Here is a 23,673-nt window from a genome sequence, read left to right on the forward strand (position 1 = left end):
AGTGACTTAAATGTCCCAAATATATATTTAATATAATTATAATAATAGTAACATTTATTGTAAATATATACAACATATCTGCCAAAACACTATAGTTTCTACTGTTAGTGTTACACCCTGTCTACACCAGACAGAGTGGCGTGTCACGTCAAAACCAATAGAACCCATTATAATCAATGATGCTTTCTACACTGGAAGCATCAGTTGCAGCCCATTGCGTCGTGCCAACAGTAAACGGGTGTCTGTTCCATTTTGCACTACACGTGGTGATGCTTCTACTGCCAACAACACAAATAAATGGTTTAGAACATTCATGTCAAAGCGTCCAGTGTAGACAGCCTCAAGCCGTTGCGTCACGTTAATGGACATGCCCATTGTAGACAGGCTGTAACTAAAGTAACTGCAAAGAATAATTCTATAAGGGTGATGATGTGTGAATTGAAAAGCCTTGTAATTAGCATTTTTTGTGTCACAGGGTTTTCCTCTTTACTGCAGTTTAGAATGTCGGGGGTGTTTAATCTGGTTTCATCCAGCTTCAGCATTGAGGCTTTAAGATTTCCAATTCAGATAGGTAGATCAACATGCGCTTTTACCACTGGACAGTGCTGAGCGAGTTCGTCAGTGCTACGTGGGTGAGAGAGAATGGCCGGTGGATGCGCTGCACGGTTTAATAGAGTAGCACATTTCTTCACACTTATGGAGTATTTGGCTTTCGGTGTTTCCCATGCTCAGCAGAAAATGGCAGCTTATATATAAGAGTGGGGCAAGTGTCTGACCCTTGATCGTTTCGCCAATCGGCCTACTACTCGACCGGCCCACAGGGAAAAGTCACGGTGCTCCCGATGGCCAGCCCATCCCTGCCTTAAACATTTTAACCTACCAGCTAAATCAGCTAAATACTAGCTTTCCCAGGCTGAGAGACCAGCTTAAACCAAAAAAGACCAGCAAATCACCTTAGGCAGTGCTCTAAGTGGAACAAAATCGGTGCCAGTACTCCTTACCTGAGAGTTTCTCCGTCCATCTGGGGGTGCGGCACCCGTAAGTGTTTCTCCATCAGGGTGACAGTACTGCCATCACAGAACAGCAGCCAGTATGAAAGAGTTGCTGCTGGTACTGTGGCCTCATTTTGTCGTCTTTGCTGGTACTGTGTACCAGTGCGTACCGGCTCACTTCGAGCATTGAACTTAGGCTGGTTTAAGCCTGAGATTCAATCATTTGTTTGCGCCACCACTGTTCATGGAAGTCTCTGTGTGGTTGAGACGTTAACAGAGGTGTAAAAACAGAAGCATTGTGACAGATCAATCGTTCAATTCTCAGGGGATCATGTAACACCTAAAATCCCATAAGACTGATATCAACAACACAGTGTGGTGTGTTTATCGAGCTATGCGCTCTCGTGATCAGAGATGCTGAAGTCTACACATTGAAAAGCAATGTTCTCTCTAATTTTTGTTCTTGCAAGCAAACATTTCTATTGGGCCGACCCCTTGGCCACCAGAGCAGAAACATTTTTGTCATTATGAAAAATGCAAGACAACTTGTTTTGTTGATATAACATTTGTCGAGATCTCAAAAACAAGACAAGAATACTGCACAGCCTCTGTGGGATTGTGAAAGTGCCACTATAAAATCTTTATACTCTTCGCGGCAAATTAATCAATGGCGTAAATTTCTGCTCAAGATTTCTCACAGATTTACTGAAGAAAATTCAGTGGACAATTGGATGGACTCCAGTTGAAATGCTCATTCATTTTTAATGAAAGTGTTTTATTGCCACATTAAAATAAAAAAATACGATTTTGATAATAAAATCGTAACATTAGAAGAATAAAGCGGTAATGTTTTGAGGCTAAAGTTGTAATATTATTTTATAAGTGGTAAAATTAGTAGTTAAAGTCATAATATTGCGAGAATCATGTACAGATATTTCGAGAATATAGTAAGAATATCAATGTCAGACTTGAGGATAGGATTTAACAAAAATGAAATCCTTTGTCTTTTGGTGCATCAGCACCGGGTTATCATTAATATTCGGACACTGCAGTGGTTATGTAAACAACGTAACAAAACAGTTTAAACACGACAATCTGAAATTTTGTGCAATCTGAAATGGTAACCTGTGTTCCATTTTTCTTTTCATCATCACTTTTATTTTCCTTTCCTTACAACTTTATTCTCATATTACGACTATAATCTTGTAATGAACTATATTCCCAAAATGTTACTACTTTAATCTTGTACTGTCTCAAAACTTTATAACTTTATTCTCGTAAAAGGCCTATTATGAGTTTTTCTCAAAATATTACATCTTTAATCTCATACTATGCCTTTATACTCATAATTTTGATTTTATTCTCAAAATACTGTATAACTTTAATCTCATAATGCTACAACTTTATTCACATAATTTTGACTTTATTCTCAAAATATTACTAATTTAATCTAGTAATGTTACAATTTTACTCTCAAAACTTAATGACTTTATTCTCGTAAAAGGCCTATTATGAGACTATTCTCAAACATTACGACTTATCTCATACTACAACTTTATACTCATAATTTTTAACTTATTCTCAAAATATTACTATAACCACTTTATATTCATAATTTTGACTTTATTTTAAAATATTACTCCTTTAATCTCATAATGCTACGACTTTATTCTCAAAATATAACTATTTAATCTTATAATGTTACAACATTATCAAAACTTTAATTTATTATTTTAATTGCCGAGCATCGGTGCACAGCCATTTTCAGATCTCTCCAGAGATGTCCAATCGGGTTCAAGTCTGGGCTCTGGCTGGGCCACTCAAGGACATTCACAGAGTTGTCCCTGAGCCACTCCTTTGTTATCTTGGCTATGTGCTTAGGGTCATTGTCCTGCTGGAAGATGAACCTTCGCCCCCAGTCTGAGGTCCAGAGCGCTCTGGAGCAGGTTTTCATCAAGGATGTCTTTGTACATTGCTGCATTCATCTTTCCCTCGATCCTGACTTGTCTCCCAGTTCCTGCCGCTGAAAAACATCCCCACAGCATGATGCTGCCACCACCATGCTTCACTGTAGTGATGGTATTGGCCAGATGATGAGCGGTGCCTGGTTTCCTCCAGACATGACGCTTGCCATTCAGGCCAAAGAGTTCAATCTTTGTTTCTCATGGTCTGAGAGTCTTCAGGTGCCTTTTGGCAAACTCCAGGTGGGCTGTCATGTACCTTTTACTGAGGAGTGGCTTCCGTCTGGCCACTCTACCATACAGGCCTGATTGGTGGAGTGCTGCAGAGATGGTTGTTCTTCTGGAAGGTTCTCCTCTCTCCACAGAGAAACGCTGGAGCTCTGTCAGAGTGACCATCGGGTTCTTGGTCACCTCCCTAACTAAGGCCCTTCTCCCCCGATCACTCAGTTTGGCCAGGCGGCCAGCTCTAGGAAGAGTCCTGGTGGTTCCAAACTTCTTCCATTTATGGATGATGCTCACTGTGCTCATTGGGACCTTCAATGCTGCAGAAATTTTTCTGTACTCTTCCCCAGATCTGTGCCTCGATACAATCCTGTGTCAGAGGTCTACAGACAATTCCTTGGACTTTATGGCTTGGTTTGTGCTCTGACATGCACTGTTAACTGTGGGACCTTATATAGACAGGTGTGTGCCTTTCCAAATCATGTCCAATCAACTGAATTTACCACAGGTGGACTCCAATCAAGTTGCAGAAACATCTCAAGGATGATCAGTGGAAACAGGATGCACCTGAGCTCAATTTTGAGTGTCATGGTAAAGGCTGTGAATACTTATGTACATGTGATTTCTTTTCGTTTTTTATTTTTAATAAATTTGCAAAGATTTCAAACAAACTTCTTTCACGTTGTCATCATGGGGTATTGTTTGTAGAATTTTGAGGAAAATAATGAATTTAATCCATTCTGGAATAAGGCTGTAACATAAAATGTGTAAAAAGTGAAGCGCTGTGAATACTTTCCGGATGCACTGTAAATAACGATGTTCGCGTGGCACTTAATGTGCGGACCTCCGCTTTTAATTCCGGGAACGCAAAGGAGCAAAAACAAGCCAGTTATGCCCTCCGAAAAACCGCAAAACGCCAGTACAGGAGCAAGATTGAAGGACAGTTTAACACCACCAACTCTAGAAGCATGTGGCAGGGAATTAACATCATCACAGACTTTAAAGGGAATAAAAACTCCGCCATGAACACTGCTGCCTCTCTCCCGGATGAGCTAAATACATTTTATGCTCGTTTTGAGGGAAATAACACAGCCCTCGCGGAAAGAGCTCTCGCGGCTGAAGCTACAGAGGTTACTTCACTCTCCGTCTCTGTAGCGGATGTAACCCGATCCTTCCGACGGGTGAATATCCGCAAAGCCGCGGGCCCAGACGGCATTCCGGGCCGCGTCATCAGAGCGTGCGCGAACCAGCTGGCTGGTGTTTTTACGGACATTTTCAACCTTTCCCTCTCTTTGTCTGTAGTCCCCACATGCTTTAAAACATCCACCATTGTGCCTGTTTCAAAGCAATCAAAAATAACTTGCTTAAATGACTGGCGTCCTGTTGCTCTGACCCCCATCATCAGCAAATGCTTTGAGAGACTAATCAGAGATTACATCTGCTCTGTGCTGCCTCTCTCTCTTGACCCATTGCAGTTTGCTTACCGCAACAACCGCTCCACTGATGATGCCATTGCATCTACACTACACACTGCTCTCTCCCACCTGGAAAAAAAGAACACTTATGTGAGAATGCTGTTTGTAGACTACAGCTCAGCATTCAACACCATAGTGCCCTCCAAGCTTGATGAGAAACTCAGGGCTCTAGGCTTAAACAGCTCGCTGTGCAGCTGGATCCTGGACTTCCTGTCAAGCAGACGCCAGGTGGTTAGAATAGGCAGCAACATCTCCTCATCACTAACCCTCAACACTGGAGCCCCACAGGGCTGTGTTCTCAGCCCACTACTGTATTCCTTGTACACACATGACTGTGTGGCAACACATAGCTCCAATGCCATTAAGTTTGCTGATGACACGACAGTGGTAGGTCTGATCACTGACAATGATGAAACAGCCTACAGAGAGGAGGTGCACACTCTGACACACTGGTGTCAGGAGCACAACCTCTCCCTCAACGTCAGTAAGACAAAGGAGCTTGTGGTGGACTTCAGAAGAAAAGACAGAGAACACAGTCCCATCACCATCAATGCAGCACCAATGGAGAGAGTCAGCAGCTTCAAGTTCCTGGGTGTCCACATCACTGAGGAACTCACATGGTCCATCCACACTGAAGTCGTTGTGAAGAAGGCTCATTAGCGCCTCTTCTTCCTGAGACGGCTGAGGAAGTTTGGAATGAACCGCCACATCCTCACACAGTTCTACACCTGCACTGTAGAGAGCATCCTGACTGGCTGCATCTCCGCCTGGAACGGCAATAGCACCGCCCACAACCGCAAAGCACTGCAAAGGGTCATCGGAGGTGAGCTTCCCTCCCTCCAGGAAATATATACAAGGCGGTGTGTGAAAAAAGCTCGGAGGATCACCAGAGACTCCAGTCACCCGAGCCATGGGCTGTTCTCACTGCTACCATCAGGCAGGCGGTATCGCAGCACCAGGACCCGCACCAGCTGACTCCATGACAGCTTCTTCCCCCAAGCAATCAGACTTATGAACTCTTGATCTCCCACGATCAAAATACATCAGCACTGCACTTTATTACCCTTCTCTTATATCTCACACCGGACTGTCATAAATTATATTATTATAATATTATATTCTCTCTTAACAACTGACTATCAACCGACAGCCTGAATGTCAATACAGTACAATACTGTACATTCTATATATACTACCATATATACTTTTTTATATATTTTTATTTTTTATTTTTATTGAATAATGTGTATCTATATAGTGTGTATTGTATACTGTACAGTGTATGTTATTATTTGTATATTGTTGAGTGTAATTATGTGTATATCAGATGTTTAAATTGTGCTGTGTTAATTTGATGTTATTGTAAATTGGTACTGTCTCCACGGTCACGACTGCTATGTTGATCGGAACTGCACCCAAGAATTTCACACACCATTGCACTTGTGTATATGGCTGTGTGACAATAAAGTGATTTGATTTTTTATTTGATTTGATTATACTAAAAGTCAGGTATACAGGATCAATTTAAGCAAATACGCTGGTTTCTTGATCATAGTACAACATATGACATACAAAACATACAATAGTGCAACAGTAATCTGTCTGGTACAGTTTGGTAGTATGTAGCTGTATGTGTGTATCAGTATGCTATGTTAGCTGATAAGTAGTTTTAGTTTAGTCTCAAAGTTTGTAGTAAAACAATCATAACTGTAATTTTAATTATGCTACCTCATCTGTCAGCATGAAGCCGGTGGATCGCATTCAGTCTCTTTGTACGTTACGTCATTGTTTTGGTCGATGCTCGCTCGCTCGCATCCCTATGGAGTGTGTGCACGAGCAACAGGTAGCTGGCTGCAGTTCACTTAATGGCCACAGGTGTCATTAATAACAAGGGTTTCTGAATCTTACATACTGCACCTTTAAAATATTCTGACTTTAATCTCATACTATGACTTTATTCAAGTAATTTTGACTTTATTATCAAAATATTACTAATTCTATTTATTTCTTTATTTTTAACGTGGTACTAAAACGCTGTCGTATATTTTTGGTTCAGCCTTATGCACAGAATTTCTTACTGTCTGCGCCTGAGCAACATCAGAAGCGACCATTTACGCATGTGTGCATTTTAGGGGGAGCATTGCTGACAAGGAAGGACATGAGCTGGTTTCCACCACCCACACTACAAAATTTAGCAATTATTCTTAAGAATAGGTTACTGTCAAGTGCCGCTTTAGTGGATGACACAACAGGTTAACCATACAACCATACCTGAGTAAATATGATAGAATATCACAACACTTGATGCATTGGTTCCAGTCACACAGGCTTAACATTTTCAGCCATGTATATTTATTATCTTCTCTTTTAACCATGTTTATCTCTACAAGCAGATGTATATGTCGTGAACATAGCACGGATCAGGGTGAGAGCTAAGAACAAAAATGCTTGTGACATCTCAGAATTCCGCTGTAACAGAATTGCTGTTCCGTTGAAATCATCAGCTGCTTTGAATGCAAGGCATTCTGTGAGCAATGCAAATAAGAGCCGCGCAGTGTCAATAAGTGGTTTTCAGTTGGGTAAAAATAGTAGTGAGCCAAGTGAGACCCGATCAAGGGCACTTGACACACTGCAGAAAATAGGTGCCACATCCGTGCAGGCTGTGATAGCGGGAGAAATGGAGATCGAGCGAAAGCGAGGGAGGGAGGTGTGAAGTGGGGTTACGTTCGCTTTAGGGCTTTTCTGGAAAGTGTCATGTCTCTAGTGTGGCTAATGCTGAACTGGAGTCGACCCTGCTGTTCATATCAATTTTGAATGAGGTAGGGGTGGGAGGGGGCATCATTGATATAACTGCTGTTGTGGGCTCCAAAGCTCTAGGCTCATCTGTGCATCTCTCTTCTCGTCACATGATGCTCAGATTTCAACGCCTGTGGACTACCCTTGAGACCAGTCTCTGGCTGTGGGGGCCAGCATACTGTATGTTCCAAGGCAGTAATGTCCCTCCACACATACACACACACACACACACACACACACACTATTGGTTAGCAATGTGGGCCAGGCACTCTTGCCAAAACACTTGCTTTTCTAACAAACAAAACCAAAACCCAGGTTCTGGGTGATATATCCAATATTTTCAACATGTTTACCATGATATAAAACATGTTTATAACATGTTTGCTGCCGATATAAAAGTAAACATTTTAAATATCATGATGATTTGAATGCACTTTTTTATATTTCTATTTTTATTTGTTTCAAAGTCAATTCAAAATTCCAATTCAATGATTCATTTGTGTCATCACTCTTTCATTTTTCATATACTACTAAAATGTTTTATGAAAAATATAGGCCTATATACAGTGGTGTGAAAAAGTGTTTGCCCCCTTCCTGATTTCTTATTTTTTTGCATGTTTGTCACACTTAAATGTTTCAGATCATCAAACAAGTTTAAATATTAGTCAAAGATAACACAAGTAAACACAAAATGCAGTTTTTAAATGAAGGTTGTTATTATTAAAGGAAAACAAAATCCAAACCTACATGGCCCTGTATGAAAAAGTGTTTGCCCCACCTGTTAAAACATAACTTAACTGTGGTTTATCACACCTGAGTTCAATTTCTCTAGCCACACCCAGGCCTGATTACTGCCACACCTGTTCTCAATCAAGAAATCACTTAAATGACCTGCCTGACAAAGTGAAGTAGACCAAAAGATCTTCAAAAGCTAGACATCATGCCGAGATCCAAAGAAATTCAGGAACAAATGAGAAAGTAAGTAATTGAGATCTATCAGTCTGGAAAAGGTTAGAAAGCCATTTCTAATGCTTTGGGACTCCAGAGAACCACAGTGAGAGCCATTATCCACAAATGGCGAAAATATGGAACAGTGGTGAACCTTCCCAGGAGTGGCCGGCCGACCAAAATTACCCCAAGAGCGCAGCGACGACTCATCCAAGAGGTCACAAAAGACCCCACAACAACATCCAAAGAACTGCAGGCCTCACTTGCCTCAGTTAAGGTCAGTGTTCATGACTCCACCATAAGAAAGAGACTGGGCAAAAATGGCCTGTATGGCAGAGTTCCAAGATGAAAACCACTGCTGAGCAAAAAGAACATTAAGGCTCGTCTCATTTTTGCCAGAAAACATCTTGATGATCCCCAAGACTTTTGGGAAAATACTCTATGGACTGAAGAGACAAAAGTTTAACTTTTTGGAAGGTGTGTGTCCCATTACATCTGGCGTAAAAGTAACACCGCATTTCAGAAAAAGAACATCATACCAACAGTAAAATATGGTGGTGGTAGTGTGATGGTCTGGGGCTGTTTTGCTGCTTCAGGACCTGGAAGACTTGCTGTGATAAATGGAACCATGAATTCTGCTGTCTACCAAAAAATCCTGAAGGAGAATGTCCGGCCATCTGTTCGTGACCTCAAGCTGAAGCGAACTTGGGTTCTGCAGCAGGACAATGATCCAAAACACACCAGCAAGTCCACATCTGAATGGCTGAAGAAAAACAAAATGAAGACTTTGGAGTGGCCTAGTCAAAGTCCTGACCTGAATCCTATTGAGATGCTGTGGCATGACCTTAAAAAGGCAGTTCATGCTCAAAAACCCTCCAATGTGGCTGAATTACAACAATTCTGCAAAGATGAGTGGGCCAAAATTCCTCCACAGCGCTGTAAAAGACTCATTGCAAGTTATCGCAAACGCCATTTTATGATTGCAGTTGTTGCTGCTAAGGGTGGCCCAACCAGTTATTAGGTTTAGGGGGCAATCACTTTTTCACACAGGGCCATGTAGGTTTGGATTTTGTTTTCCCTTAATAATAACAACCTTCATTTAAAAACTGCATTTTGTGTTTACTTGTCTAGTCTTTGACTAATATTTAAACTTGTTTGATGATCTGAAACATTTAAGTGTGACAAACATGCAAAAAATAAGAAATCAGGAAGGGGGCAAACACTTTTTCACACCACTGTAGCTTATTATTGCTGTTTAATACTATATTAAACAGTTAAATAAACAAAATAAATGCATGTTGTTAAATAAATGCATATAAAAGGAAATGTTTACATACTATTCTTCCTTGTGTTAATTTTAAGTCTTAAAACATGCTTTATTTTGACTAGATTTCGCTGTGTTTTAGCTCTTACTAGAGCTGTCATAATTAACGTGTTACAGTTTTTTATTTTCCAATTGCTAATAAGCATCGGTCAATACTGAAGCCACTTTTTCAAAATTCTTCATACAGTCTGCATTACCAACATGCATCAAGGCCAAACAGTTAATCTTACCTCCAAAACTCACTCAAACCACCAAAACACTTCATATGTCTCAAAATAAGCTTTTTCACTCAGAAAGCATACATTGTCACTCAGAACACACTGACCTAAAAAAAAAAAAAAAACACTAACAACAGGGATCATTACATAAATGAACTTATCTTTGAAGTTTGAATGATTTTTCACATAAATCAGTATTTCATTAAAGAACAAGCCTTTTCACTGTATTGATTGTTGTGAGGCAGGCAAGGAATGAGGATCTAAATGCAGCTTTAATGTAAACAAAAGATGAACAAAGTAACTCGGAATATAGGAGAAAAAAATAAAAACCACAAGGAACCAAGCACAGAGCATCGAACAACACATACTAAGACTGACAAAGAAAACAGGGAAAACAAGGGCTTAAATACACAGGGGCAAACAAGGGAAGGAGGAACACCTGGGGAAACAATCAGGGAACAAGAAACACCTGGGGAAACAATCAGGGTGAACCAATCAAGAATTAAAACTACAAAGGACTACAAAACTAACACAGGAAACAGGAATAAGGAACTAAACAAGAATTTCAACATAAAAGTCTAGACAAAGACAGGGAATACATGACAACTGTACTAAAGTATATGTAACAAGAATGAATCAGAAATGCTGCAATTTGCTTCCATATCCTTTATTCCTTCTATATCTTTGCATATAGTAATTTACTTGTGAAAAATTAAAAGTTGAAAAAAATACAATAAATAAATAAATTCCTGAAATTCCAGGGCTGCAATAATACAGTTTTTCTGAATTGCTAAAACACATTTCTTGAAACCGTCACCCATTTTGTCACAACTTTAAGCACAAAACCAAATCTTCAAATGACATTCACAAAACCCCTGACTATACCCAATACAGTATTGAATGTCTGTATACTAACAGTATGCAAGTGCTGAACAGTATATAACAATAGTCCAACTGCAAAACCCCAAAAAACAAAGAAAACTCATTACATTACAGTACACTCACTCAAAAATGTTGTGCAACTGTAAAATCAAAGTAAATGAGAGATTCATTCTGCCTCAGAATCACATTTTCACATCATTAGAAACAAGTGTGAACAATTTTTGTCATTGTGTGTAAACGATGACAACTGTGTTGTAGTTGTATTAACTTTTGCTGCCTGTGTTTACTGTTTTGCAACACAAGTGCATCACAGTGCGAAATATGTTTTGGTGAGTGAGAATGTGTTTAGAGTTTTGCAAAAAGAGTGATTAATTCGACAAATGGGTTTAGGCCACGGAGCATTTGGTTCAGAGAATGGGGTTTAGTGTTTTAGCAATTCAGAAAAACTGTAATTACAATATATATATATATGTAGAATGTCTAATCCAACCCTGGCAGCCTTCAGGAGAAGTGTCTCCACACCCCGCATTCATGACATCCAGTAAGGATATCTGGTCATGTGGATGGTGGTCATAATTGTGGCCCTTATCTCATCAGAGACCACCGCTCTTGGTCTTCCTCTCCTTTGTCCTCCACGCACTCTCCCTCTCCCTGCCACTCTTCTTTCCCCACCAACCTGTATTCTTTGATCCATGTTTCCAAACTAAATTATTCCGAAGCCATCCTCTTTTGTCTGTTTGGTAACGAAACTAAAAACAGGACACTTGGGTAGCTTTCAGCTGAAATTGCAATCAGCTGTGTTTGGAATGATTAAATATTCTGCTAAGATTTTCTATATATTTCAGTCTGGTTACTGCAGAAATGCACAACATTTGCCATTGTTCTGTTTGAATGATTTTAACAGTTGTGGTAGCAGTGTGTTAGCATTTTAAAACACGTGCTGCACATAATCCTAGTTTTGCAGGTGGTGGAGTATGAATGAGAAAAGAGATCATGGACTTTGGAGAATGTGGTCATTGAATGCATTTTGTGTGAAAGCATTGAAAAATGATTCACAGTTTGGTCCACATACACTTCTGTTTCGCTGACTGTGTGAAGAGACTTTGACAATGTGACTTCAGTTTTGACCAGTGCATGTTAGCAAATGAAAAAAACTGTAATGCATGTGATTCATTTAAGTTTAACGTTTTAATTTTTCTTAATCACGATTAACGCACTTACTGTTAATACAGCATCAACTGGCATAAACACTGGTTGGAAAGACGGAACCTTTGTAATGTGTCCGCCCGGAGTCATTACACTGACACACACTTCACAACACACACACATCAGCGCTTTCCTGTCAGTGATAAAATGACAGAGAAAGGAGCTCTTAACGCTATTTGATGAACAAAACAAGCCCAGATGGGGCTTGTGATAGAAATCAAGTATTTTTCATTTTAATGACCACAGAACCACAGCAAGTCTTAACTATCACCAAAACGTAGAATGAGATGTTTTTGTCAGCAAGCGCTTTCATGTGGAGTTCAAAGCAGCGCTGACGCCCTGACGCGAATCATGAATGCGGCTTCGTGATTAAAGATGTAGGAAAGCGGATAGCCACAGTCTACCGGCAGATTCATATTGTGGAAGATGAGAGTTTGAGAGATTTAATGCCTACTGCAGTAAAAAATGCAACATATTGAGAGACTAGTTCTTTCAATTAGTCAAACTCTCACTTAGACTTTGGGAAACATTTAATGTTACTTGAACAGGTGCTATTTTAGTGCATTTCTATCTTTATACTGTGGAAGTTTTTTTTTTTTTTTGGAAAATGTTAATCAAGCATTATATTGTTACATATTGTTTTGTTTTCTTTCCTAAGATGGAAATAAATGCATTTTGACAGGAAAAGAAGTATATATTGTGTCAAATTTCAACACTTTCAAAATCTGCCATTAATCGCAATTAACTCCAAATAATTATGCGATTAATCACAATTTTAAAAAAATATCAACTGACAGCACTAGTTCTTACATTAAACATTTTGAATCTCCTTGGCAATAATGGTTGTTTTGTTGCAATTTACTTAAATATATCTCTTTTGATTAAACATTTAATATCATCAAAAGTCTGAAATATTTAATTGTTACATCCCTGTGTGTCTGTGGCTATTTGCCATTGTCTGTGTGTCTTGTTCTGTCACCAAACAGAGACCTTCCATTGGTTGTTCCTGCTGGAATCCCCGATGACATCATCATTATCGCCACCAATCGCCACAGACCGCCGCCTATATAAAGCCCGCCCCAAACACATTCGGGAGGAAGTTTTGGGTTCGAAGAGGAAGCTTGGAGTTGGAAAGTTAGAGGAAGTTGTGAGAGAGAGTTTTTGACTGTTATACGTTGTTCGATCATCTGTACTTAACCTACCCAATTTGTGTTATTGTTTGAGTTTGTACGTCTCTGTTTTGTTTTCCCTATTGGTTTTCGTTATTTATGGTTCCATGATTTCATCACTTTGTTTGTGAGCGTGATATTAGGGAAAACGGACAGGTAAGAAGGTCACGTGACGTACATTGAGCACATGTAGGTATTTTTACGACTGTATAAAAACACTAGGTTAGTGAGTGCCACCCTCGGTATGTTTTGGCTAGGAAGAGTAGTTTAATTAGGGCGTCTTGGACGCTGAAGATCTTTTCTTTTGTTTCTAGTCAGTTTAGTGGTTTAAAAATAGTTAGTGGATTTTTGCTTATTTCGTTTGTTTGGCACCACTCGCGTCCGTTTCTCTCCCCACTTCCTGTGTCCTGGTATTTTCAGGTATTGTAAATATTGTGTGTATATATCTATATTTTCTTTCCACTTACCACTTGCTCACCTTGCTCATAGCACTTGTATAATAAATCACTTATGTAAACACTATATTTCCTCTTGTATGTGTCATTTGTTATCCAGCACATCAAATATTTGTTAATGTCATTTAATGCTACTCCCCAACACCCCTAGACAAGCTTGGGGTTGTAACATTGGTGATATTTTATATTTTCTAGCTATATCACCCAGCCTTAGTATTTACCAAACCTACTCAGACATACAAAATAGCGCACAAAGACAGCTTTTACTTACTAAAAGTCAAAACAATAATTTGGTTTTTACAGTGCCATTTGACTGTATTTGTATTCACAGTGGAAAGATATGTCTATTAAGGAAACTCATTTTTCATTCAAGCCTCAGCAAGGGCAGGTGTTTTGAAATTCTAATAAAACTTTGAAAGATAGAATTTTATTGAACTCATGGTTTGATGTATTCTTTCAAGCAATTACCTTGTCATTTGCACACATCTTTTTAGCACCAGATTCATTTAAACTCAGCTACATGACTCACTTCAAAACTGTATTTTTGTCTGCAATCAAAGTTCATTTAAGCATTTATATGTATTAAATCAAATATTTTACACAATTAACTGTTGATATAAGTATGGGGGTTTGTCAAATCTTTATGCTTGAGGTTTTTGTCAATATTTTTTTGCCAAGGTTTCAGGAAACTTGGGTGGGAGAAATGCTATTTTGACAGTTAGGGGAGCAAGTGCTGCACCGTTCAGGCCAGGCCTGTGAGATAGTGGAGGAGTAATTTAAAAGTGCATCTACCTTCAGTTTTTATGAGTCTCATGGTCTTACTGGGACAATTTATTCGAGGGAGCTGACAACTCAGCTTCTCTGCTCAATAGCAGCAAGGAGGAAGCGAAAAGTGTTTCAGCCCGATTTGCACATCAAGAGAGGTGTGCAGGTTAAGGAGCAGGCAGTGGCTCTGCGTGACGCAGAGCACAGCAAGAGAACAAGCAAAAAGATGATTAGAAGACAGGGAGGAATGCACAGGTGTACAAAGAGTACAGTAAAGCTAAACATCAACAAACATGTCTTCAGTCAGAGGGATGAAATCTGCTCCTTAACAGAGGTGGGCCCAGCAGTCACTTTAGATGGTGATTAAAGATTTGAATCTAGAATGAGATAGTTCAACCAAAAATTGAAAATCTTCATTTATTCACCCTCATTTATTCACCTTCATTTATTCCAGCCCCTGTCTTTCTTCAATGGAACATAAAAGGAGATGTTTAGCATCAATGTTAACAAGTTTGGAACAACATGAGGGTGAGTAAATGATTGCAGAAATTCAATTTTTGGGTGAAATATCCCTTTAAAAAATCCTGGTGGGGAAACCAGTACTGCAGCATCCCATACTACTGACGACCATGATCGAAAACACAACATGCTGGAGACCAACTATGCTGGTATATTCTAGCTATTTTCACATATGGAGATTTTGGAGACAAAAACAGATTTGTAACAGGAAACATGTTACAAACATGTATTCCAAGTATTCTTTTGAAAAAAAAAAGATGCAAATCTTGCATTTGAACGATCTAGTTTGGTTTAAATTGAATGATGCATAGCACGTAAGGTGTGTCACGTGTTTAATTGATGTGGAAGTGTCACTGTATTCACTGAGCCCTGCCAGCATGAAGCCAGAATAAATATTGCAGTTTTATGGCTCCTCTGTTGAGATGGAGCCCAGGACAACACTATGAGGTACAACCTTGGGATGCAAAATCTATAATCCATTAAATGACAGAAACACTCCTGACTGTCTATTACCATCAGATAATGCAGGTGTCAAAATGTGACATAGTGCTACTAAGCTTATATCTAAACTGTACATAAAGCAGAAATTAATGGACTGTTGAGACATTCCAAATAACAACATTATTTTGTTGTCACGAACAGCTCTCACCATTGCGAGGGAGTGAAAGTTGTGAAATCTGTGCAATTTAGTCATTAAACGTTAATAATATCATACGGCTCCGCACAGATAAACTTACCCTCACGCATGATTGCACAATCATTCAAATTACAGAGGGTAAGGCTCTGTTCCAAAAGCTAGTGAGCTGCCTATGTAGGCAGCATTTTAAGAAATAACAGACACACTCCCAACGCAAAGGCTGTTCCAAAATCTGAATTATGTTGCCTTTTAAGATGGTGGACAAAGCAATAATTTTTTTTATTAAAAATATACCTACTTATAATTCATTCAATCTGAAAAGTATTCATAAAAATAGTTCTAATCTAATTAACAATTTATTATTTTACTCAATAGTTGTGTGTCCTATGTGTTTTTATGCTACTTATGAGTAATATTGAGTATTGCATCATTAGCTTAGCAACATGCTAACAGCAAACCTGTGTACTTCAGTCAGGATGTTGCCTTGGAAGGCAGGTGCCTATGTAGGCAGCAGACAGCAAGGCAGCTCTGGTTAGGTTTTGGAAAAAGCCATAGAGAGAGAGAGAGAGAGAGCAACAGAGGCAGAAAATTCAAACTGCACTGCATCATACCTGTATTGAGGGGGAGGAATGCCTTTTGCATCACAGGTAAGTGTGGCTTCTTCATCCAGCAAGCCCACTGTAAGATCACTGGGTTCCATCCGCCATTTTGGGCCATTAAAGGATTTATAATCCAGACACTCTGAGAGCAGATTATAAAAAATAAAAAAAATGACAAAACACAATTCTACTTATATATAGTACACGTACACATTAGGGCTTTCAATCTATTCAAATTTTTAATTGAATTACTTGCATGATATGCTGATTAATTAATACAAAATAATTGAAATTAATCACATATATCAATATTTGCAGAAATAGGCAGCCCCCGAAAAGATAATTCAATATACAGTATTATAATCAAACTATTTATAAATAGAATAGATAATACATATAATAATACAGATGATTCAAAGACAATTGATTGACAGAACATAATTGTGGCAGATGAGTAAAGCATTGATAAGACAAAAGCAAAAAGTGGCTTAAGAAGTCAATAAATTGTTTGGTTTATTTTCACATAATTGAACTTAAGCCTATTACCATATTTTCCGGATATAAAGTTGCACCTGAAAATAAGTCGCTCTTGGTCAAAATCGCATTGTTTAACGCTGCTGATTATTAAACAGAACACGTGTCCTCTTTTTCAGACCTTAAAAGCCTGGTTGGGATTTCTAGATTTCCCAAAAATGTCTGGTATTTGGCTGTTTTAATATTAAAGAGAGTTCTCTACAGTCGTCATACACTTTGTGTGTGCAGTAAGTAACCCGATGAAACCAAGTGCGTCATTAATCGTCTTCACGTGGCTTTTCTCTCTCTCACGCTGTACTGTATGTTATTGTGTCTTTTTCTTCTCTTATACACAGTTATGCGCACACCCACACACACACATACAAAAATATTGGCACCCTTGGTAAATATGAGCAAAGAAGGCTGTGAAAAAAAATCTCTATTGTTTATCCTTTTGATCTTTCATAAAAAAAGAAAAATCACAAAAATCTTACCCTTAATTGAAGTAAAACAATTGAAACAGGGGAAATATCTCATTACTAAATAAATATTTTTCTCCAAAACACATTGGCCATAATTATTGGCACCCTTTTATTCAATACTTTGTGCAACCTCCCTTTGCCAAGATTACAGCTCTGAGTCTTCTCTTATAATACCTACTGAAGTACCTACTGACACCTGGCAAGGGATCTGAGACCATTCCTCCATACAGAATCTCCAGATCCTTCAAATTCAGAGGTCCATGCTGGTGGTCTCTCCTCTTCAGTTCACCCCACAAATTTTCTTTGGGGTTCAGGTCAGGGGACTGGGATGGCCATGGCAGAACCCTGACTTGTGGTCAGTGAACCATTTTTGTGTTGATTTTGATGTTTGTTTTGGATCATTGTCCTGATGAAAGATTCAACCACTGACCATTGTAAGTTTTCTGGCAGAGGCAGCCAGGTTTAGATTTTTTATCTGTTGGTATTTGATAGAGTCCGTGATGCATTGTATCTGAACAAGATGTCCAGGACCTCTGGCAGAAAAACAGCCCCACAACATTAAAGATCCAGCACCACATTTAACCATAGGCATTGGGTACTTCTTCATCTCTGTGTGCACCAAACCCATTTCTGGTGTTGCTGCCAAAAAGCTTTTTTTGTTTTGTTTCATCTGACCATAGAACCCAGTCGCATTTGATGTTCCAGTATTGGCTGGCAAACTGAAGATGTTTGAGTTTGAGGCTTTTTTTCTTGAAACCCTCCCAAACAACTTGTGGTGATGTAGGTGATGTCTGATATATATTTTTGGAGACTTTCTGACCCCAAGACCCAACTAATTTCTGCAATTCTCTAGCCTGGCAAGATCCTTGGAGATTCTTTGGCCACTTGAAACATCCTCCTCACTGTGCGTGGAGACAATATAGACACGCATCCTTTTCCAGGCCGATTCTTAAGATCTCCAGTTGATTGGAACTTGTTAATTATTGCCCTGATGGTGGAAATGGGCATTTTCAATGCTCTTCCCATTTTTTGAAGCTCAATAACCTTTTGCCGCACATCAGAACTATATTCTTTAGTCTAACCCACTGTGATTGATGATTAAGGCAATTTGGCCTGTGTGTTACCTAATATTTATTCCCCTGTGAAACAGGAAGTCATGGCTGAACAATTTCATATTCCTAGTCACCCAGGTGCACTAAACAATTTAAAATATGAATGGGAATATACTTCAAATATATTTTATTCATAAGAATTTCTAGAGGTGCCAATAATTGTGGCCAATGTGTTTTGGAGAAAAATATTTATTTAATATTGAGATATTTCCCTTCTTTCAATTGTTTTACTTCAGTTAAAGGTTAGATTTTTGTAAAACAATTTTTATGAAAGATCACAAGGATAAACAATGCAGATTTTATTTCACAGCCTTCTTTGCTCATATTTACCAAGGGTGCCAATATTTCTGGCCACTACTGTACAGGGCGTGTGCAGACAGCTTGAGAGCCCAGTGTATTATGAGTAACTTTACTATGTAAGGGTGCTTACACTAGCACTTTTGGTGCGCACCCGAGTTTGAATGACGTCAAAGTTTGGTTCGGTTCTTTTCGATAATTTGAACACTGTTTTCCAAACTCGGGTGCGCACCTGGGAATTGCACCCAGGTCTGCTTGAAAAGATGGTCTGGGGTAGGGTTCTCTGCTGATATGAACGCAATCTTACCAAATCGTGGAAGTGAACCGAGTGAATACATAATGACGTATAATTTGCGTGTTTGCAGGCTTATGATTGTAATTATAATGGTATAATGCATTTCTAATACCTGCTTGTCTCCAAATAAATCCCCTTCAGAGAGTAACTCACATTTTTCACATCTCCTGCAATGCATCCATGGGATCACAGCAGATAAACACTAACATTCATTACATCATTGCACATTCAATGCATCCGTGTCGTTCTGTGCATCTAAAGTTTTGGTGGTCAATCCAAAGAGATTAATACTTTAATAACACAGTGAAGCTGATCTCTTCTTGAGTTGTTACCTAGTTACAGTGGTAAACAGCTGCCACTTGTACTCACATTGATGAGATAATCGGACTGTGGTTCAGACCCAAATAATATGATGTGAACAGAGACCTGCAGGGGTAAGGGGAGGGGGAGGAAATGAACTCGGGTTCAGTCCAAGCAATCGAACCAAGTGTGAAAGCACCCTAAATATGTGTGATTGTATACTTATCCATTCGGGGATCGCCATAGGAAGCATATGTCCATACACACCTTGTGAGAAAGGATTTACATTCATTAAACATGGACTGTTCTGCCCGTTTTGACTTTTGTTATAAATGTTTTAGACAGTGCTTGGTAATGGGAATAAGCTGTGAACTGAAAGTCTCTATCATCCCCGTTGGACACACATGCTAAACATAATGGGTAAATATCACTGTGCAGGAAAATCGTGAATAAGTCGCACTGACAGAGGTTGTATGTGGCAGGCATTAGGACTCGGGGGCAGCCACCTGACTTTGATTCAGCCGCTCATTAGCCGCTCAATATGTGCCAATAGTACCCAGCTGAGATTAGTCCAACTGCAGACCCTCAGAATCAGCCGTTTTCAGGGTTTCAGTTGGATATGATTAACTTTCATCAGCTGTCGGTTTGTTGTCTGTACAGCTGGAGATGCGCTTTCTGCCCTCTGCGGACTGACACTTGCAAAAACATGGAGCTGGCATTTGTTTATTACCGTGGCGTGATTAATTGTGTAAAAAAATTTTTGCTTTGTTTTTTATATAACTAATTGCACTGAATTAACGTGTTAAATTGACAGCCTTAATACATATTTATACATATACTTCTATATAAAGGAATAGTTCACCTAAAAATGAAAATGTATTTATTTCATTATTATCAATCATTATTCACTGGAAATCTTCCCCTCCACCGTAGCTATTAAATCTCATTTGTGCTTCCCTTTATCAACCCTTGGTGCAAAGCAATCATTTATGAGACAAGTGATAACCAATGCCGTTTGGCATTCTAAACATCTCCTTTTGCGTTCCATGGAGGAGAGAAAGTCACACATCTGGAACAACATGAGGGTGTGAAAATAATGACAACATTTTTAATTTAAGATGAAGTATTCATTTTAAGCATAGTTTAAATCCAGCCTGTTTGCTGAAAACAAACATAAATTACATTTGGCATGACATTCAGCCTTTTTACAAAGAAGTTTGTTGGTATTTGTGGGAACAATTTTGTGCAGATGACAGAACTTGCACAGTAACAAGCATGCGTAGAGACAGAGCGCAGAAAAACGGACCATATGTGGTGAGATCACACCAGGTGTGTGGGTTTTAATCAAGTGCAATGCTCACATCACTCAGTTTCTGTTTAAGATGGTATCCAATTGACAAAATCACAGGATTCTGCACATTTAAGTGTGACATTTGTTTGCAAAACGGAATGTCAGAAAAAAAGACGCTCACAAATGACATTAAGATTTTGCTCATCAGAATTATAGTGTTTAAAAATACACTGTATTTATATTGCGTATCCTCTTCTCATCTAAACTGAAATGCTAGTCTACATTCAGTTTATATGTTGGTTCTACAAACTGAATCTTTGAGGGTGATTTGATATACAGTGTTCCCAAAAAGCATTTGGACACTTAAACCACACACCAAAATGTATGAATCTCATTGTATTAGATAACAAAATATCAAAACAATTGGTATGTATTTTAAAGAAACATAGCACAAGCAAAACATTTCACAAAAATAAGCTTTTCAATTATAAATGACAAAACCATAGATAGTCTCAAAATGAAGACAAAAAGTATTTAAACAGTCAAACATTAGTGGAGTATGTGCACAGTTAATGTGATGCACTACACCTCTGGTTACTCTACTAGGACACTTGTGTGAAATCTGAGCAGGACTGACTGCATACATACACTAAAATGACTTTAGAAACCAGTTAGTTAAAAGTAATCACAAAATAAGTATAAAAAATCGTTTTGAGAAAACATCTAGCATCACTTGGTTTGATATTTTGTTATCTATGCAATTAAATTAATCCATTTTTAAATTTAGCTCCAGTGTCCAAATACTTTGGGAGCCTCTATATAGTATATACTGTAGTATATTTCCAGAGAATTTATATTCAGAAAAATAATTCCCACTTCCATATCTGTAAGGAGCAGAACCATTAAACTGTGACATGCTATTTCTATTTCCATGGAGGACACATAGTATCGAAGTCTCTCAAAGCTTCCATGACACAACGCAATTCATTTTCAAATTGACTGCGCAGCTTAATTGAAAGCACTTGCACAACGGCCAAAACAAGTCTGGTTCCTGTAAGCCTGATTCTGTGCGTCATGGTCTATTACTGTCTTCTGCTCATAATCAAGATATGGGCTGTTAACAACAAATGCTGTAACAACACATTTGTTCCTCTCTGCTGTGGGTTTACACTGGACCAATTAATGACCAGATAAGTTAACCACATACATACTTTAAGTGTAATGCTTCACTGAGCTAGAGGAAAACATTGGACACAGCGGTCCATGTCCATGAAGCTTGCTTTGAGAAGCAGCTCCCATATATGGTTTCTTCATTTTATCCGTGACTGTTAGAAATTCTTCATGCTGAAAAAATTAAGTTAAGTTGATAGAGACATAGTTGTGAATATGCCACAAGAGCCACATGGGAAAAATTATCAATTCATTTTACCTGCAAGATACTCCATGATTGATACCAGAAAAAACTGTTTCCATAGTAACGTCATCTTCAGCTGCCAGGGGCGAGTGCTACTTGCATCCAGTGCACGGTGAAGGAACGGCTGATCTCAAGAGAAAAACACACCTGACCTGTTGAAGAGTGAATTATACAAGAAATTAGAACTTACAGATCAATGAATGAGTCCAGTCTATTTTTCTCAATTAACTCTTGCTGTTTGTTTTTATATTAAAGAAAGCCATGAGGTAAAAAATAAGTGGTTGTTGTGTGCTACACTAGACATACCGTAATATACCCAAAATATTACAGCACTAATACAGCTATTGTTGGCTTAAAGACCATTTTGTTTTATTGGAGAGACATACTGTAAAGTGGTGAACACAAACAAGTGAGTAGATGTCACTTCTTGCAAACAAACAGAACTACGGACCCTTTTCACAGCCTGTGATGGCATGTTTCTGCCTTATTTAGCAATGTAAATCTAACAAATTTAGCAAACTAAGTTTTTTTCCACTCAACAAATACAAAATAATGTCTATATTTCCTTCTTGTTCATTTAAGTGCGCAAGTCATACACTCAGCACCACATGCTTCTCCCTTACAGTGATTCGTTAGTGCCTATTCACCTGTCACAGAAACACAGACATACATATATACAAAATACATTTTTATATAAAAATACATATAATTAATATTATTTTAGAAATATGTGCAACCCAAGAAATTTACTTAAAAGTAATTTCCCTAATTTAAAGTCAGTACCTGTAATGCAATTACAAGAATATAAAGGTGTACACATTAAACAGAGTCATTTTAATGCATGTCATCTTGGACTTACACTGACACCTAGAGGCCTGGATGCAGCATCATTCAAATGCAAAAGTTTTTAGAAATCAATGCCATTATAGAAATTCACTATTCACAGTCAGCCATGATTAATTGAATCCATGAGTGAAAGTGTCAAGTAACAGGGTGGCTACTGAGATTAAACGACTAGTATTTGGCTAGTCATGTGATCCTAACTGAGGCAGGGCTGGATTGGTAATCTGGCATACCGGGCATTTTCCAGGTGGGGCGACGCACTTTGGGGCCAATTAGGGGCGAACTGGCCATCGGGAGAAACGGGCGGGCCAGTGGGCCGGCTGCAAAACGGGCCGAATGGGCCGCGATAAGCTGAAATGAGCCACAAAATGGAAAATATGCCGAAGGGGGCAGCAATATGCAGTTTCTATGTAAATCCCGGGCCGATTCTCTTCCCACTCCACCCCTGAACTGAGGGGACCCTCAGCTTTTTTAAGTTACTCATAAGACTGGAGTCTTCATCTCATGTGAGTAATAATTATATAATACATATGTTTTAAAAGGACTATTAATTTTTTAAGAAGTCATTTTTTTATAAATAAGAATAAAATTACTGAGTGCACTAGTGCCTGACCGATATATCGGCTGGTCGATATATCGGTATTGGTGTATATGTTTACCGATATGCGCCGATATGATAACTTTTTTCAGAACATATATTGCAGAAAACAATGCTTTAGAATTGGTGTCATAGCGTAGTTTGTCCAGCAGAGCGCGCTCCGTCTCCACTGTTTACAGAGCTGACTCTGAACTGACGGTGGCTCTGCAGACAGGGCGGAGTTTAGCTGTGTCTCTTCATGGTAAGTTGCTAACTAATTTGTGAAATACATACTGGATAGTTAATAAACAATGACCCCATCATTTTCCCTTTTCAATATTACTAATTTAATGTTAACCCTGTACATGACAACCATGTCAC

The 23,673-nt window shown here is 38.8% G+C and overlaps 1 protein-coding gene across 1 annotated transcript in view; it reads right to left on the reverse strand.

The window, feature by feature from the left end:
• The window catches only part of cntn3a.2 (contactin 3a, tandem duplicate 2), a 107,625-nt gene extending 85,683 nt beyond the window's left edge, over nt 1-21,942 (reverse strand). The window contains exons 1-2 of the mRNA XM_051662873.1: nt 21,888-21,942; nt 16,181-16,310 (exon numbers count right to left, since the gene is read on the reverse strand). Of these exons, the coding sequence (XP_051518833.1) occupies nt 16,181-16,310; nt 21,888-21,942 (185 nt within the window). The remainder of the gene's footprint in view (nt 1-16,180; nt 16,311-21,887) is intronic.
• Between the last annotated feature and the right edge of the window lie 1,731 nt (nt 21,943-23,673).

Source organism: Myxocyprinus asiaticus, chromosome 29, assembly GCF_019703515.2.
Source record: "Myxocyprinus asiaticus isolate MX2 ecotype Aquarium Trade chromosome 29, UBuf_Myxa_2, whole genome shotgun sequence".
NCBI lineage: Eukaryota > Metazoa > Chordata > Actinopteri > Cypriniformes > Catostomidae > Myxocyprinus > Myxocyprinus asiaticus.